Genomic DNA, 18,875 nt, shown 5'->3' on the forward strand with positions numbered 1-18,875 from the left:
ATAAATATTTTAGCCTTCCCTTAAGTGTGTATTGATATTCAGGGCTGCCTGCTGGTAAATAAAACAATCAGAACTAAATTTCTCTTTGAGTCTGGGCTATTCTGCATTTCCAGCGCTTACAGGGTTTTTTTCCCCTTCTCTTTCTGCCTGTCTCTCTCTCTCATTTTGTCTCCAGAGAAAATTATTGTCTGCCTGGAAATCACGTTACAGTGCTAACTGATATAGTGGCATGTTATATATGGAATAGGGGGCCAGTGTGGCAATTTGCTGGGATCCCCTGGGGTTTGTTTGCCTTGGCCAATATAGAACAGGCTGCAGCCAACTTTATATTTAATCAGCAGTGAATCCTGAAAAAAAAAAACCAGCAGATCCTAATGTAGGAAGCTGCATCTTTATCTCAACATCTCAGTGGGTATTTTTATGCTGGATCCTTTTGGTCTTGCTCTTTCTCCTTGCGTGGGTCACAGCCTATGTTGGAAAACTAAAGAGATCAGATTGTCTTCGTATTTTTTCTCATTCTTTCTGTGCATCCATATATGTAATGTAAATGCAGTTCATTTTCAAAGCCAGTCACATACGCTCACTGTGCATTTGTAACCCTGTATGATTATAAATTAGCAGGCATGGATACCATAGAAGACATTACCTTATAAGTCAAAGCAGCAAAGCTATTCTAGCCCCCACACTCCTGTTTTTATTATTTTTATGCATAACTGTGATACCAAGATCTCTCCAAAGTTGCATTTTAAGTAGATTTTCTAGAAATTAAGGGTGTTGTTCATCTCTGAATATAGTCAGAAAATATGTTGAAATAGTTCTGCAGCCTAATATAGGGAAATAGCAACTCTGTAATGTGTGAAGGCATCCTTGAGGTATCTCCTAATGTCAGTTCTAGTGATGATAATAGCCTGAAAATCGGTTTCAAAACATGATATGATGACTTCCCTCAGTTTTTAATGTATTTAGAAAGGTTCCATTTACACATAGACTTGTAGTTGTCTTCCTCAAGTGTGTAATCACCACAGCTGACTTTGTTGACCCTTTCTCATCATTACAAGGTGAGAAGAATTTGTCTATGTGAACAATGAAAAATTATTTAGCGCAATGGGGCATCTCACGACCAACAATCCTTTGAGCAGAATTATCATATACAGCCACATATGTTGTTCAGTATGGGATTTAAAAAATATTTCCCCACTCTCCAGCATCTGTTACTGTTTTCTTCAGCACCACAGGTGTATAACAGTGTCAACAAGACTAAGATCTAGACAGGTTGGTCTGCACTACTGCCATAGCTGTATCAGCTCAGAGTATGACAACTTCACACCTTGCATTTCACATTGCTGTGCTGACAAAACCCAGCAGAAGATGAGTCTCAGTGCCTTTTGCTCAGAGGTTGGTTTAGCTGTGCCAGCAGTGATACCTCTCCATCAACATATGCTCCATCTTCACTAGGGAGTGTAGCTGGCTAGCAGAGGCTCTGTAGGGCTGAGCCTGTGCCTCGGGGCTCTAGTGCTCCTGTAGTCAGTATTGAGCTTTTCTCAGTTCATTTTATCTGGCTTAAGGGCTTATGACAGCAAAAGTGTTCAGGAGAGGGCCACAAGCAGTAGAGCATTTTCAGATGCTTTTCGAGCAGGATGGCATCATGTGGAAACCACATAATCAATACAGATTGGGGGAGGAGGGCTGGACACACCACTATCATACAGAAGTATTTTGCACCTCCATCTCAAGCCATTAGCAGCCTTGGCACTTCACAGTACAGAAGGAGAGTGTTTTCACCATTTGTCTGCCTCCCCCATCTCACTGATAAAGGATCCTCCTATAGGCGAGTCCCGGCTTTGTTATGCCCCCCTCTCCTGCTCTTGAAGAAGTTCAACTAGAATTGAGATTCAAAAGGAAAAAGTGAAAGTATTTATCTGCAAGAGATAATTTTCACCTTCTGTGCAAAAAAAAAAAAAAAAAAAAGTGTCCGGTCTCAGCTAACTCTAATCTCCCTTGGTAATCCCTGGGGAGAGACACCCATGGTAGTGTGTCCTACCCGGCTGAGTGCACAGAAGGGGCTGGATTGTACACGAGGCATGTTTCTGTCTCTATTTGACTACAGAGACAGTCCAGATAACTAGACATTTAATTTTTAGAGTCCAGGAAGGATACTGAAGATCACAAGATAATATCTGAGTCATCCTCATCTGTTAATGATTCTCACAAGACTTAGCTCATTCCTCTTTTTCTCTATTACTATTTCATTTCAGGCCAAAAGAGAATAAGGGACCTATTTCTTGTCCTTGGTCCCGAGTAGGAAGCTGTTCTCCAGAGGTGTGTATTTGTCTTCACACTACATGGAAGCTGCCATAGCTGATGGTTTATTTGTCAACTGGAAAATAACTAACCCCCTGCCTGATAATCATGGGATACCCTAAGTGATGATGTTCAGTGGTAGTTGGTCTGCAGTGTCAAGACGTCCCAGGGGAGTGGAGAACAGCCTTAGCCACTGCAATGCTGAGTGTGTGTGCGTAATGAGGCAACTAGGCATTTAGTTGTTAATCTCTCTATGCAGCTCCTTCAAGCTAGTTATCAACAGCATGAGGGTAGATGGAGCAGTTTATTGTGGCACTCTCCAGGCTTTGGGGTTCTCTGTGTGTCTGCGGGAGCAGCAGTGAGGAGAAAGAGAGACTTGTCAACACCGGTGAAAAATCATGAATTCTTGTGTGGTTCAATAGGACAGGTTCACCATGGTACACGCTTTCCCATCACTCGTAACTCCTATTCGACTGCTAGGTCTTTTGCTTCATAATTTGATTTCTTGTAGCTACACACACTCTACCACTGTCTATCAAAATGAGCAACTGTGTGTAGTGCTGGCACTTAATGGTTAAAATGCTTGTTTTACATAACCAGAGCATAACCTTGGGAATTAATCTCCTTACTTATTAAGGCAAGAAAGTAATTGGATTTTCCTTCTGGTAGCTTTTCTTGGCTTTCCCACATTTTCTGTCCCAATCATGAAAGCATGGGGCTGTCCGGGCAAGCACTGGTCTCTTGCATGTTCTTCACAAGAATAATTAGTGATGTCTCATCAACTACCTTTTGCAGTTTTATAATAAGTTAGTTTTTCCAAGCAAATTTTAAAAAATACTATTTCTAAAAAGTGTTCTTCCGTATTTCACAGCTCATTATATTGTAGCTCTTGCTGCCCCCTTTTAAAGCCTTATCTACTCGTATTTAAGTACAGAGTTCTTCATCAGAAGTGAAAATAAACCTGAGAACTTCCATTGTGCCATAGGAGTGTGCATTAGAGAGGATCTTTGACTGGATATCCAGTCTCCACTGTGCTTGAAATACAGAATAAATAAACTTGGGGAATAAGTTCCTTGTTCATTTTTATTTCTGATCATAAGTAATTTAAAAAAAGATTCACTATATAATTTCTGTTCCCTGTACTTGATCTACAAAATTACACAGTTGTTCTTGGTCCTACATTTGATCCAAGGCTTGTGGGCGCTTCAGTTTAATTTGTAATTTGTCCATTAATTAAGAAAGAGAAAATGTAGTGTGCTGGGTGGAGCTGGGGACCAGGAATCAAAGCTTCTGAGTTCTTCCTGGCTTTGTTCCTGACCTGAGGAAAGTCACTTACACCTTCTGGCCCATATTGTCTCTGGGATTCTCAGTATAATTATGTTTAAATGCCCCCAAGCAATGATATGAAAGCTGATAATGGCAAGATAGAAAGTGCTTCCTTTCACAAGCTCCGCAGAGATGTTCAGTTGCAGGTTTCAGGTCAAGTCCCCTTTAGGTTCTACCACTATGTGGCTTAAGTAATTATGGAAGAACATGGGCGTGTCTATTGTGTATTTCTTTGTGAAAAAACATTCAACCAAACCAGTCTTTGACTGAGAACGATTTAGCATCAGGAATGATGAAGAAGGCAAAGGACTGGCTTGGTTTCTGCAGTCCCAACAAGTCTGTGCACCTAGAGCAGGAAGGAAAATTCCTTGCACTATGGATGTGAGAGCACTTGCTGTGATTCACTGTGGAAAGGGAAAATCAGTGCCCACCCTGCTGAAACCTTGCAGCTTAAGTGTCCTTGCACTTTATTTTTACCTGGATTGCTTAAAAATAACAAAAAAAAAAAAAAAAAATGAAATTAGGAAGAAAAGCAAAGAAAAAAACCCTTTGTAAGAACAAAGAAACCAGAGGAATAAATAACCACTAGGGAATTCCCAGCACATCCTTTTCTGAAGGTTTCAGGAAATTCCATTTGTTGGAGGAAACGCTAAAAATTAGGAGGAGCCCAGAAGAGGAACTAGCAGGAGACAGCTGAGATAATTTTTCACTGCCAGGACTGCACTGTGTTGTCTCTCCTTTTACAACTCATCGGCAGGCATTATTACCTGGTGAAAAAATTTGTTTTGCAACTCATCCTGAGTCCTCATAAATCATTAATGCCTGGCTAAGCACAGTGTGAGCATTACAAATACTCTGAGAATGAGGGCCCGTTCTGATATAACCTTGTGTCCAATACTAATGCCTGCTAGTTATTTAGTAATACAAAGGAGCCTCAGCAAGGAAGATCGATGAATCAATGCAGTCTCCTGACTTCCTTCTCCTCTCCACCTGCCTCTTCTCTTTCTAGTTCAGAAACCGAGCCACAAAAAATACAGGACTGTTCATAGTCATCCCTCTGTGGAGAGCTCTATAACAAGTCAGGGGGACAAGGAGAGAATTATGGCCTCTGAATGTCTATAGGAAAAAGAGGAGCTTCAGTTTCTGATTTCTGGTTCTTTATGAGCCAAATTGCACCACTGCTCCAGACCAGTCTTTTCTGGTTTGCATCCCCTGATGAATGCATGCAGTATAAAGCACACTGAAGTGTGTAAAGAGCATAGATAGAAACTGTGCCCCGGAACTGCAGGACTGGATGTAATTACAGAGTGCTCAGTAAAGTCCAAGTAATCAGCCCATTACCTGGGAGAGCCGTTTGGGGACTTACATGCTCAAACCAGCTCTCACAATACTGGAGATAGCACAGAGAGCACAACATCTATAGGTGCAGCGGCTGAACTTTGTGTATTGTTATTCAGCAATCTTGGCCACAGTCATGAGTTCAAGGATGGTCTCTACTGTCCCACTTACCCTGACCTTACCTCCGAAAACCCCCAGCCCATTCAGAGTGCAGCTAAACTCTGTTGCCTCTTCTCTCCTGGAGTGCAAGGATCCATCTAAGCAGTTACTATTCATACACTTGTGCTTTTTGAGCACTAAGAATAATTGATCATGAGCTTTCAAAGGAGGAAATGGAATGAGGTGAGATGGAGATTGACCCCTCATGTAAGTGTAATCTTAAACTTGTATCACTTAGTCTTGGAGCCCTTGTCTTGAAAGGTTCTGCAAGGAAGACTGTAAAGGGCTGCCACAGGTACTAGACAAAAGGTTCTTGAATAGGAATTTAGGAAAAGTGCAAATGGGGGTGGAGGACAGTAGTTGGGCAAATTTGAAAAGGGGAATGACAGAAAACAAAAGTGAAATTAAGTAGGGGATAGGAGAATATCAGAAAGTTTAGAGGGAAAAGTAACTGTCTTTAAGAAATGAAATGATAGAAAATTGGTTGGGAGGAAAATGTAGTTGCTGTAAGTGGGAAAAGTGGGAAAATGGACTGAGACAGAAAAAAAGTCATTCGTATGTGAAAAGGGACAAAAAATGCTTCCTCCACAATCGCCTCCAAAAGCATGGAGCTAGGAAGCACCTGGTGCCGTTCCTGTGAAACCAGAGACCTTAGTCACTCTGACCCTAAATCAGGTGGAACACCCCTTGCGTCCAAAGCATCCTTGGTCTTTAACTGAGGCCTGAAGCGTTCATGGTCAAGTCAGACTTCAGGCACCGCACCTCCAGCAAAAGCCTGAAACTTTCCTGCCGAAAAGTGAGCATTCGGTCCCCATTTTAAGTTTTGCTCAAAATGTATCATCATACTTTAGCTCAGATGAATTTGTTAAAAATAGCCCCTGCTATAGCACCCACAGGACAGAGTGGTTTATTTTCCCCTGTTATAGATCTGACACAAGCCTGCTGTTATTTCTGTGCCCTCTCTAATGATCTGCTTGCTCTCTGGAGAGCACTGACCCATTTCAGCACAGAATAATTAGCCTTTCAGACACTACTGTGTTTCCATTAAATAGACATAAATGTGCAAGGTGACATTTATTTACTTAGGCCTGAAAAATGTGCACCACAGATGTTGGGGCTTGAGAGAACTTCAATTTCTTTTCATGCCATGGTTGTGTATTTGCATGCTTTCCTGTCGTTTAACCACTAGGGCTTCACTGAAACAATTCCTGTTGAGTTTCTGTGGGGAAGCAGCAGAACACAAAGATTATTTGGGTCTTCATTTCACCGTAAGGCCCTTTGGCGATGCTTTGGCAGCCCAGTGCCCGAGCCTGACAGTGGCATTAAACACAGTTATAGTTACACTCTTTGGGTCCCTTTTACTTCGTGGAAGGAAGAACTCCATGTAAAGAACTGTTCTTGATTTACAGATCTGTCTGAAGAGGAATGTGTTCAGGGTGTTATACTGAGAAAATGAGAACCTTGACCTATTGCAAACATAAAATAAAACCAAAATCCTTTAGTATTTAAAATCAGCTCTTTTATCATCTTGATCACTGGCTTCTGAACTGCCAGGCTATTGCCCAGGTGAAAAGTATATTATTCATCTTGATAGCCACTTTGGTCTGCAAAGTTGGAGGGAAGTCTTACCCTTAAAAGTCCAGCCAGCATATAAAACATGTAGGTTGCTTAGTAGTTCACATCCACACATGAAGACATGGCATGCTATTATTTCATTCTGTTAGTACCAATAGGCTTTATAAAAGGAGACATCACGCAAGGTAGGTGCTTTATTGCAGGATGGAAACACTTTCATAGGTTATTTTAATCATTACGATTCTTTCATGATGTGTGAAAGTTGATTGTTGCTGTAAATGAAGCCATTGAAGGCTAAAAAATAAAAATGCTGTGATGGTAAAAATCCTTGGAGTGCAAAAAATGGGAATTGCTATAAAAGGCAGTAATTTTTTCTCTGCGTGAGATTATTTTTTATCATAAGGATGCTTTTAAGCTAATTCTGAAACATATACAATTGTAGTCTATATAGATGAGGTATATTTCAAGATGCATTGATAATTTGGCTAATTTTTTGTGCACTGTAATTTATATATTATTTAGAAGTACTATTTTATTATGTTAACTGAGAGGCTTAACACATTTTCACTATGTTAAGGATAAGTTATTTTTGCAGGTCTTGTGGTTTTATTATTTTGACCCATATCCAGTTCATATTGCATCATAATACCATATTTTTACTAATATTATTCTAGTATGTTCAAAACTTATTTGCATTTGGATAGAAATTCATTAGCTCTTGATTTTTATTATAAGAAATTATTTTAACTTTTCTGTGATAATGTGTTTCTGATTTGCTGATGCTGAAATATTTTGTTTTCATTTTTAACCCTTCCAAATTTAGGATTGTTTTTGCTTTTTTTCTGTATATATATTTCAGTTGTTTAGACCTACTGGTTCCTGCTTTTTTCTTTTTCTTTTTTTAATATGTTATGTTCGTAACTTCTGACTGTCTGTGTTGAGCCAATCTTACCAACAAAAATATCAGTTGTTTCCTGTTTCTCTACTTCTTTACAAAAAAAAAATGAAAAGTAAAAAGTAAAAATAAAAAACTCTTAATGGGAACCCTGGCACTGTCTGTCTTCTCTGTTCTGCAGAAATGTTGAAGGAGTTGAACCAGCAACGCAGAGCGAAAGAGTTTACAGACCTGAAAATTATTGTTGAAGGCAAAGAGTTTGAAGTCCACCAAAATGTTCTAGCTTCCTGCAGCTTGTATTTCAAGGACCTGATTAAAAGGTTTGCCTTCCTTCCAGCTGTGATCTGCTCTGTTCTTTTGTAGGGAGCATTTGTGTCGCTTTTTTTTCCTCCCCTCTCTTGCAGGTTTATGAAGATTGAATCTCCTGTCACAGAGCCAGTAGCCATTCTTTCCACCTCCTCTGAATGTATTTCCAAACTGAGACTCAGACCCATTTGTTACACATCTGACTCGTACAGTGTAATTATTTCTGATGAGTAGAGGCCAGTTTTGGCCGAAGAAAGTGTTCCACCACTGAGAGATCTAAGATTTAAACTCAACTGCTAATGGTGATTCAGACCACAACTAAAAACTATTGCTGTCGATGTTTTCAAGGGACTCTGTCACATGCGACAAAACTCTGTCCTTCGGGCTACAATAAGCCATCAGTGTTCTGGTGAGCGATGCTGAGACATCGTCCTAATAAAGCATTTTGAGTATCATAATCCCTTCACCCTGAAATCTTTGTTACATGCTTTTGTGTGGCTTTTATGGGCAAAGGGATTGATATTTTTATTATGTGGGGACTTTCAAAAGAAGAAAAGACAAGTGATTAATTTCTCTAGAAAAGATTGGAAATAAGATGCTTTTCTGGTCAAAATATAGCTCAGTCTGCATGTTAGACTAAGGGTAGATTACTCCTACAAACACTCTAGCTTAGGGTAGGTACAATATGTACATTTTCTAAACATCATGTCTCCACCTTCGCATTTTCCCCCCTCTGTTTCTAGCTGATTGATTCTAAACAGTGCATGATAATCTTTTTTTTCCATTACATTGATTTTTCAATTTGTATGCTTCATATACTCGCATAGGAATAAATTGGTACTCTCGTATTATTAGTAAGTTAGAGTAGCAAGTAGGGAGAAAAAAACCATGAGGATAACTTTCATTTTTCTCTCAATCATCAGCAAATTAATGCAGCTGCTGATTTTGCCTTGCAGTATTTTCCTGAGCAGACTGAGCCTGGACTGTGCTAAAAAATGGGATTAAAGAACATTTTGCTTGCTTCAAATCCTGTATTTAAATTTTGCCAACTAACACAATAGTGACTGTATTTTATTTCAGGATGGCATATTGGCTGGTATCTCCTTTCAGTGTATTATGTCCTTTTGCACAAAACTGGTTTTATAATTATGGATATATATTACATTTCTATGATATAACTGTGCTGACTGCCTTATCAATTATTCATAAAAAATATGTTGGCCTAGGAAGCATGTCTTTTCCCCTCTGTAAATCTAATGATTGCTAGCTGTAGCTATGCCAGATCTCTCCTGTCCTTTCTCTTCTGTCTGCTCATTATCATTTAATTGTTAAGGCTACAGTATATGCTTTTTAGGGTGATAAGGAGTAGAGTCTATAGGGAAAGAAAATCTTGGAATCCACTTACAGAAATCCAGTAACCAACTGGCCAAAGATTGTCATTTGGATTTTGCTGCAAAGACATCTGCTTCTGTGCAGAAGTCACCAGGCAGCATCTATTTCAAGAAGCACACTGAGGAATGTTGCTGCTTTATTATTTAGTTATCAAATGGAGATACACTTTAGACTGAACACTGCTCTGATATGAACTCATTTAAAACAAATAAATAAAAAAACCCCAACCTTTTTAAATGCTCTGAAAAGAGACTATGATAGCAAAACCTTAGATTTCAGCATTTAGTGTCTTTCAGCTGCTCATATAAGGCTCACATGCGTTACAATAAAAAAACAGTGAAAGGTTTAGCCCATTTGCCAACCTCACCACTTTTTGCCTTCTTTCACATCATCAGCAGCAATAAATATTCCAGATGTCGATTTGTGTCCACAGTCAGGTCTCTCCATCCCAGTTGTCTTCCATATATAACCTCAGTCGCACACATGTAACCTTGATGAAGGCTAATGGAGTTGCACAGGTGTATCCAAGGCAAAAATACCTTTATTACTGATGATGATGCTTGAATAAGGAAAAATCCAGCTTGATGTCTAGTTGAGTTTGCAAAACTGTCAGGTGAGAAAAATAAATATTCACCTGTAAACTGAGCAAATGTGTCTTTGCGAGACAATCAACTCAGGGCGATGGGGTGGAATTTCTAAATACTTGCTTTTTAGAGGATACTTACAGTAGAACGAGTAGTCCTTTTAGAAGCCCCATGAAGTCAATGAAAGTCAAGGACTCAAGTTGCAAGAGATACTCAGTATTTTGTAGGTTCATGCCCTTAATAATACAAAATCATTATAGTTCACAGAGTCAGTATGTTTATAAATACAACACGCCTAGAATCTTCTCCTGTTAGCATCTCCTTTGAGATGGTACTTTAAGCTTTATGTGATTTTTATCTTTGTATTATTATAGAAATTAAAACAAGAAATGGCATTTTTTCTTGAAGAATAAAGGACATCTCTTTATGTTAAGTATGATATAAAGGCCATTTCAGTCACTGCATGCCAGGGTTAAACTCTAATGTCGTTCCAACCGAAGGCACTAATAGGTCACCAGAAACATCAATGAGATGATCTATTCATGAAGGTGCTATGTGCATTCATATAGATACGCAGAAAAAGAATATCTTTCAGAGTATTTACTTCAGCTGTTCTTTGCCACAGGCTAGTTATTGTTAACCTCATGTTCTGTCATTGATTCCACTGTGTGTTGGAGTTGGTATCTGATGGTAGAATAGCAAGTAGTGTCTCAAAAGAATAAAAGTGACATGTTCAAAGCCAAATAAAAGAGAATGTTTGATTATCCTGTCCTCAAAAAAACCCCAAAAAACACCAATATAGACAAAAAGCATAATAGAACTAGACTTATTGCCCCTTTTGAGAAAGGCTATTTGATGAGAATTAGTCATAGCAGGGAAAAAAATATGTTGGTTTTATTGCACTGTATTGAAAAGATGGTAACCAGGTTTGATTGACCAAAACAATTCTAAACTTATTTACTATTTATGAAACAAATTTGGTAATGAGAGCGCACTTTGAGAAACCCTTAGTTTCTCAGAAAATGGTTAATCCTACAACGTGCTGAGCATTCTGGTCCTCATCCAGAAAATTCTCGTTCCGTGTGATTTATCTGCTAAATATATGAGCATGGCCCTTTTGAGGTTGGTTTAGCCCAGTCCTGAGCCTAAGCTCAGCACCATACCAAGCACCGTGCTCTTGGGAACAGGTTAACCAGTCCCTGTTAGGAGCTGCACAGCATTCGAGCCTAAGCCAGGACTCAGCGTTCATCTCCCTCCCAACAGCAGCTGACTTTAAAAACCACTCTTAGTCCTTTTCAGTGAAAAGGACTGAGATCTGAAAAGGATTAAGTGTATTGGGAACAGCAGGTGTGAAATGTTCCTGACGTCTCTTCCACTTCACTGTGCCCATGAAGGGAGGAAAGTGAGGTGCAGGGGAGGGGTGGTGATTTGTGAAGATGGGTGCATGCCCAAGGCTGGTCCCACAGTAGGACATATTGCAATAACCTCAGGGGCTCTGAGGCTGTCGCTAACAACCTCGGGAACAATTTTATACGATATTTAACATATTTGGGGAGTGCTAGGTTTCCTTAAGTTCTCTTCATAAAATCCCCTTTAAAGTACATTCTTTTCTGTGGTGAATATTCAAGCCTACTTTATGACAGGTATGGGGTTTAGTACTTGGCCTTACTGCTTGCTCCTTCAGGCATAGAGCATAGAGGAGTTGATGTACTTTATCTGCGCTTAGGGAAATCAGGTGGTTAGTCAGCTTCTTCAAACTGTGACCCATACAAGATTACTGCAGTATAGGACTTCAGGAGAAAATGGATGATAAATAGCAGCTGGAATAGGGATCTGTCCTCTAAATACCATCTTACATATTTTGAGTGCACCACCAACCACAGTTGCTTCCAGTCTGCCTGACTTTGGCCTCTAATTTGCATCTATATTTTAAGTGGATTTTAAGAAATCAGCCTTCCCAAAGCAGGGGCCTAATTTATGGTAGAGGCGATGAAGAGAAGCACCTTGAAGGCTTCCAATGGAGCTTTTTCTCCTAATTCAGGCACCTATGTGCAGGCAGGTGGGAGATTCCCTCTGGAGCAATGAGAGGTGCTTGTCTCTTGCTGTTAGGCAACCAATATTTAGGCTCAAGGTTGGCATCTAAGGCAGATATAGTCTAACCTCACTTTCTAGACTACTGCTGTAGTCTACAGAGAGGGAGACATACCTCTCCTGGAGGCAAGTCCTCTCGCCATAAAATAGGTGTCTAAGATACAAGATGAGGAGGAGACCATCCCTCTTTACTGTTAATAAATAGAGAGCTGGGGTGATTTGCTTAGACTCTAAACTTACGATGGGTGTTACATTGCTTCCTTCACAGGTCCAGCCTAATCTGGTTATCTAAGCTTCTTCTGCTGTTGTGAGGAAAGACAGGAATGTCCGTAGGGCAATTCATCCCACCTTAAGATAAATAACGTGAATTGCCTTGTGGAAGTGCTCATATTTCTTTGCCCATGGAGAAAGGCCAGTCACCCAGCTCTGATTAGACACTTGAATTGTAGTTGGCTAAAAGTACGTGAATGATTCCTTCCAGAACCCAGTGTTTGTCTGAATATCACATACATGTGCTTATATGTGTACACAGAAAGAATGAAGTAGATCACAATCCATCAAGAAAACCATACCTAAGATACCCCTCTCTCGGAGCACAGATTTTCTTATTTAATCCAGTCTTGTAGCTACAGCTCCTTGGTTTGGGGAAGGAGAGAAACGAGCTCTGTGTCCTTCTATCATCTGCCCTAGAAGAAGTGGTAGAAGATGTGTGTGTTCTGGAAGGAAGGAAGGAATGGAAAATCCCATGAAGAGGCATCATTTTTTCCAGCTGCATTTGGGATAGAAAAATACAGCTGCTGGATAAATGGAATGTCTGATATTTCCATAACAAAGAGAGTTTTACCGGAACATTTTAATTTGCTGCTTTCTTCTTCTTAATCCAACCCAAAGTGCTGGAATCTTTACCAAATATGACATAAATAATAGGAAGCACTTGATATAAAAGTCTCTTCTTGCCAAAAGTCTGGCCAAATGGGCAGACCTTAGTTTTATTTCTCTGTGGTCAATTATAGTTTTATTTCTCTGTGGTCAGTAAGTGGTAAAGATACACAGATCCTGTCCTATAAGTTTTATCTTTTCAAGATTTTATTTTAATGATAATTTCTAATTTTGAAGTCACCCTGGCTGCCTAATTCCACTAGAACAGAGCTGTAAGTCACATACACAGATTCAGTGACAAGAAGCAAGTATTTTTGATGCAGTGTAATCTGGCAATGCTATGTTCATCCTTCTTTTCCTAAGGAGCAGAGCCAGTGACTTCATGGCCAAATTGCTTTTCCACGATACCTTGCCTCTTTTTGCAAGGGCTTAGACTTTTGGGTTGTTGGGTTTTTTTCTTTTCTAAAATAGGGTTGTATATACTCTCCTAGGGCTTGAAGGCAGGGCAGGAAGGCAGGAGAAGTAAAGCATTTAGGGTGAGAGGACCAAATTCCTTTTGCTTTACACCTACACTGAAGACAGAGATGTCATTCTGCATTTTACACCATTGTGTGGAAAGCCAGCATTTGGATGCAAGACAGAGAAACCTGCCACTATCCATCTGAAACAGTCTGACAAAACTGCAGAAGCATTTAGGTGTCTGGAAAACAGGCTGTCTGGTTTGTGTTTACGTTGTAAAAAGCCCAAAATGAGAAATAGCAGATGAAAGAAAAATCTACTCTTGGTGACCCATTCGTGTTTTCCTACTTATTAAAAACCTTGCTTTTAACTCTGGGAGAGGAGCAGGCAGTATTTCTACATCTGCATGCTTCAGCTCCATTGTAGAACAGAATGAATGTGGAAACAAATTATAACATTTCTTTGAAAACAGAGAAATAGGGAGTTAAAAATATGATGTTTGTTTCAGGTGCCAGGAGGGATATATTGTGCCTAGACAGACAGCACCCACGGTTTCTGTTAAACCATTTAAAGGAATCTAAGAGAACGGAAGGTTCACGGGAGTATAAAATATTCTTCACCCTTTACTGCCAGGGTGCAGGTGTAAATTATGCTATGGATGACATTTTCCTCTTAAATGAGGGACCGATAATTGCTGTGTGTTGGGCGCAAAATCTTGGCACGGGAAACAGCTTTCTGCTTTCGGTGGCCCCTTTCCATGAGCGCGCTTCACTTGCTCTGCCTGGCCGAGCAGCCGCACTCCCGCCCGCCTGTCGGAGCTGCCTGCTGGGTTTCAAATTTTGCAGCTGCCAGGCCTTGGAAAACATGTTTTCATCATGCAAAAATGTATGGTCTTCTACGTAAATGAATTGTAGCTTACAAATATTCAGCGGTGTTGCTGGGCTGCCAGGCTAAGGAGCTGCCACCAAACCTGTAGCAGGCATTGCAGCCCGACTATTTCCAGCCTGGCGAGCGTGGCCATGGATTAGGAGGGTGAGTGGCTTGGGCTGGAAGCTGCTCTGAAAGGAGGGACAGATCGATGTGCCCTGCTCTGAAGAGAAACTGTGGCAAGGAGGACAGAAAGGCTTCTTTTCAAGCCTCGAGGTGCAGCTTGCGGAGGCACCGAGCAGAATCACTTAACCTCTCGCTCCTCTCCCTCAGTGACAGCATCTCAATTTACTGTAGTTTGGGCCTTTTGCTCACATAATTTCTAGACACAACTACAGATCCTGCAAATCTTATCCAAGGAATGACAGACTAATCACCTCTCTTGCTCTGGCTAGACCTCTCTGCAAGCCATGCAGCTGTCATACAACCACTCCTAAGATGCCGGTGTGGGTGACCTACCTATATTTACTTACGTCTCACAGCCCTGTCTAGGCTTGGCTGTGTTGAAATTTAGGGGCGAAAGGGAACAGTTATCTAACAAGGTGCAGTTCAAGCTAAATAGATCAAAGACAACAAAAAAAACTTCCACAGCGTAGAAACCAGAGCTGTGTTCTTGAAAGCTGTCATTTTTGGGCCACTTCCAAAAGCCAATCTTGCCCTAAAACGAGGGTAATCAAATCTCCGACTCCAGCATGCTCCCAGGTAGCTCCAGGGATCAGCAGTTCACTTCCTTTCATTTAAATCATCAAGGATTAGCCACTGCCAGATTGGGATAATGAATTTGAATTAATATGACCGGGTTATGATCATATCAGATAACGATCCCTTCTTTTTCCTTGCATAGTGCTAAGCTTCAGTGACAGAAATACTCCGAGCAGTTCTGCGGGGTGGTGTGGGCAGGGATTGATGGGGTGAGAAGAGCTACCTGCCTTTTCCCACATGTACTGTGGCCATAGGTGATGCGATACATTACCTTTCATTGATGTCCAGAGCACAGGCTGGCTCTACGTATACCATAGAAAAGTACTAGTACCCTGTAGCTGAGTGAGAAAGAACCAGTGCCTGACAGAATTAATTCTAATTACTGAAATGCTGATTGGGATCTTTGGACACTACCATAATCATAGTAGTAGTAATAAATAATAATTGTGGTTATCATTATTTTATTACTGTTTTCCCTCTAGACATTGCAATGATGAGAAAGAGCCTTGGATAGACTTACCTACATAATTACTCGTATAAATTTTGCCACATTCCTAAGAATCAGATTTATTAGCTGCATAATGCCAGCTCTCTGCTAAGCTGGTTTTTGATAGTGTAATAAATATCATTAAAACAAATCAGATAGGAGTTGGTTAAGGGGCTGAGCTTTAAGTTTGATGAGAATAAATTTTTTATTCTGTCATTTTATTTTTAATCTTCCTTCCCATATAATCCACCAAAACTTGCTTGCATCTTTTATTTACCTTTAAAAAATAGTAGCTCTCACCCCAGGACATTTTGCCACATATTTGCTGAATTAGGCTGCCAGAGATACTTGCAAACCAGTTAGATCCTGCACTGTTAATAAGTTGTCCCATTTTTTTAACTTCTCCACTAGTACTGTGTGAGATTCAGCTTATTCTCAGTCTCTAGCAAAAGTATAGGTCGAAATGCTGTTCTTCCAAGGGCACTCACTATTCACTTCTTCATTCACTTGCTAGTCATTTAAGCCAGCATCTTCAAACTCGTCATCTTCTTTCTTAAATCTCAGCAGGGAGGCAGATTTGTGCCTCCGACTGTGATCTCCGACACTATAGCGTTACAGGCTGCCGCTGATCCTGCGCCTTTAGAAATAGTCTTGACCGAGCAATTAGATTGTGTTCCGTCAGTGAATAGCATTAAGGGTATGCAGGAGACGTGGCTCTTTTGTTTGTTTTATTTTATTCTGGCCATGTTGTCCATGAACAAAAGCATTTGCTGTTAATCCCGTTGCTCGACTTGGTTTCTAATGATCATTTCTGTGATGGTGAATTAGCAGGAGCTGCTAGTGCATGCCCGAGCTCACAGCCATTAATTTTCCTGATTTTCTTCTGATAGAGCAGGTGCAAACTGGCAGCATTTGACCCTAATAAGTTACACTAGTCTTGCCAAATTTTGTTTGCCTGGAACAAGGAACATTATTTGTATCAACATCCTGGTAAAAAGTGAGCAAATGGATTTGTTGGTCAGGTAAATTTTCATGACAAATTTGCAAGCCTGTGTTTAAACAATGTAATTTATTTAATCTTGTGATTTTACTAGTTCTTTATCGTAATCATACAATAGCACCATTACAGTATATGTTTTCTTCTCTCATGAGACAGATGGATAGTGGCTGAGGCTCAAAGATAATATTTATCTACAAGATAGTATAACGAAGGCAGAGATTTGCAAGTTAATACATTTTGAGCTGATAAAATAATTCCAAAGGAAAAGTGATGCTAGGGTGTAATTTATTTTTTTTTAAATCCTATTTAATAGAACATTCAGTGCCTTATAACATACATATTGCAATGATGTTGCTCTATAAATGTCCCTTCCTGTCATCATTTACATGATTGATTACCTTGCAGCTGCATAAACTTGAATAACTCAGAAAATAACCTGTTACCTCAGTATGCACATACATCTTGGTGTGTGTGTCGTGGAAATGTATGTTAGTATGTTTGGGCATCTATGCTTTTATACCTCATGAGCGTGTAATTATGATAAATCAAGGTCTTCGGTACAAAATACGACTTTCCATGTAGAGTGCCATGTCTGTTCTGTTCGTAACTGAAGGTTGGCTATAATATAATGAAGTTTCTTTGTTGCTTCTCCCAAGATAGACACGTGGGTTTTGAACCATTAATAACTCTGAAGATGATGAAAAGTCAAATAGTGGACAGTTAAGGTGCAGCAACATTGCACTCTCTTCTTTGCCTGGAGTTTCAATGCTTTAAGGATTATGTTCCACAGTAAACAAGATGTTCAGTCTAAATTGTATAGACTTGAATGGGAGTTTCTAGTGAGGACACAACTAACAGACACTTAAGCCTCATGAGAAGCTGCCTATCCCAGTCTGGAGTCCTTTCTTTAGTAATCAAAATAATTTGACAGACATAAAAAGAAGTAGTTTCTCTTCATTTAAGTGCTTCATCTTACATAAAAATGTTGGATTTCCTGTTTTCTGGAGACCAAAACACTGTCCAGGGAGCAAAGCAATTTGGTTTGATTTTTTTTTTTTTTTTTTTTTTTTTGTCCCATCTTTCTTGGTAGCAAATATTTTGCTCTAGTGGAATGGGAACACAATTACTGTAGGGTAAACATTTATGTTCCTAATTATGAAAGCAAGCCAGCAAGATCAGCATGTTGAGCTGATGGGGCAGATCCTGGGAGGCCACGAGGTGAAGAGGCCAGCAGGCAGCTGGCCAGTGGGACAGGCCATTGCTTTGGTCCATGCAGGGAGGGACCAACCCCAAAATATGGGCTTCAGATGCTTCAGTCCAGGGTGGAGCTGGAGCTCCTACCTGTGTGTCGGCAGTCCAGTAGCCTCGTGTTAGCTCAGACATGTGCTTTTAGTGGAGAATATTCAGATTCCTGAGTTGTGTGAGATCCTGAGCAATAGATAGTCAAAGGTAGCAATTTTTTTTTATTACACTACCAGAATTGGTATGTTTTCCTATTTCTTAAAAATAAATTCTGAGTGTAATATGAACAAAATTGAGGCATATTATGGAGCTAGCTCTTTGCCATTGTCTCCTGCTGGGAGAAGCAGGTAACGGTGGTAGGCTCTCTGTTCACAAGCAGAAGTGATGGACCCCAGAGGGGCAGAAAGAAAAAGGCACACTTAAGTCCCGTGTGTTCAGGGAAAGATCACAAATGATAATGCTGCATATGTCTTTATTTTAAAAGATAATCATTTATTTCAGTGCCCTTTTGGAGCACAAAGCTTAAATATACATGATACCTTTGAATCTATGGCACAGTGAGTCATATGGCTTCGAATATAAATAGGTGTCACAAACTCTGTCAGTCCTCCTGTTCCCAGCCAGGCAGCCTGGGAGGAAGCTGAACCAACTGTTCCTAGGCAGTAATGTACATTTACATAAAATGTTTCACATTTTTCATGTTTATTCCGTGCAGATGGCTCCATTTTGAACATCCAGAATTTGTTTTGACTTTGTGACTATAGCTTGTAAACACAGAGTTGGCTGGCATCTGTACTGGGTATAGGTAGCTTTTCGTATTTGATCTAAAATTGAGTGGGGCTGTAGCCAAACCATTAGTCAGTCAAAATAATGTCGCAAGCCGGTTAAAGGCAGCATATCCAAACCACAAGGGAAGCCTGAATTAGAGGCGGTAGCACTGTCCATAAATTGACAAATTGATGCGCTAGCGGTGTTTCACTTACACAGCTACTTTAGCCAGACTCTAAATGTGGCTTTGCAAATCAAAGCATCTCACTATTAAATGTTTTGAACTGAATCACAGTTACGTTCTGTTACGTGAATGTGTTGATACGAATAATGCAAGGAAAATGCATAGATAAACGTATTTATAACTCAAGATGCAGAAAACTCAGTTGCATCACTATTAAGCATGAAAACACTAGTGCTGATTCTTGTCTATGTGTATTAGAT

At 40.0% G+C, this 18,875-nt stretch overlaps 1 protein-coding gene across 3 annotated transcripts in view; it reads left to right on the top strand.

Moving 5' to 3' along the window:
- The window catches only part of KLHL29 (kelch like family member 29), a 336,839-nt gene that overhangs the window by 253,185 nt on the left and 64,779 nt on the right, over nt 1–18,875 (top strand). For 2 of the 3 annotated variants that reach the window (XM_049818438.1, XM_049818439.1), the window contains exon 5: nt 7,776–7,914. The exons of the other annotated variant lie outside the window; for it this stretch is intronic. In XM_049818438.1, the coding sequence (XP_049674395.1) occupies nt 7,776–7,914 (139 nt within the window). The remainder of the gene's footprint in view (nt 1–7,775; nt 7,915–18,875) is intronic. 3 annotated transcript variants of the gene reach the window in all.

This window comes from Accipiter gentilis, chromosome 16 (genome assembly GCF_929443795.1).
Source record: "Accipiter gentilis chromosome 16, bAccGen1.1, whole genome shotgun sequence".
Taxonomy (NCBI): domain Eukaryota; kingdom Metazoa; phylum Chordata; class Aves; order Accipitriformes; family Accipitridae; genus Astur; species Astur gentilis.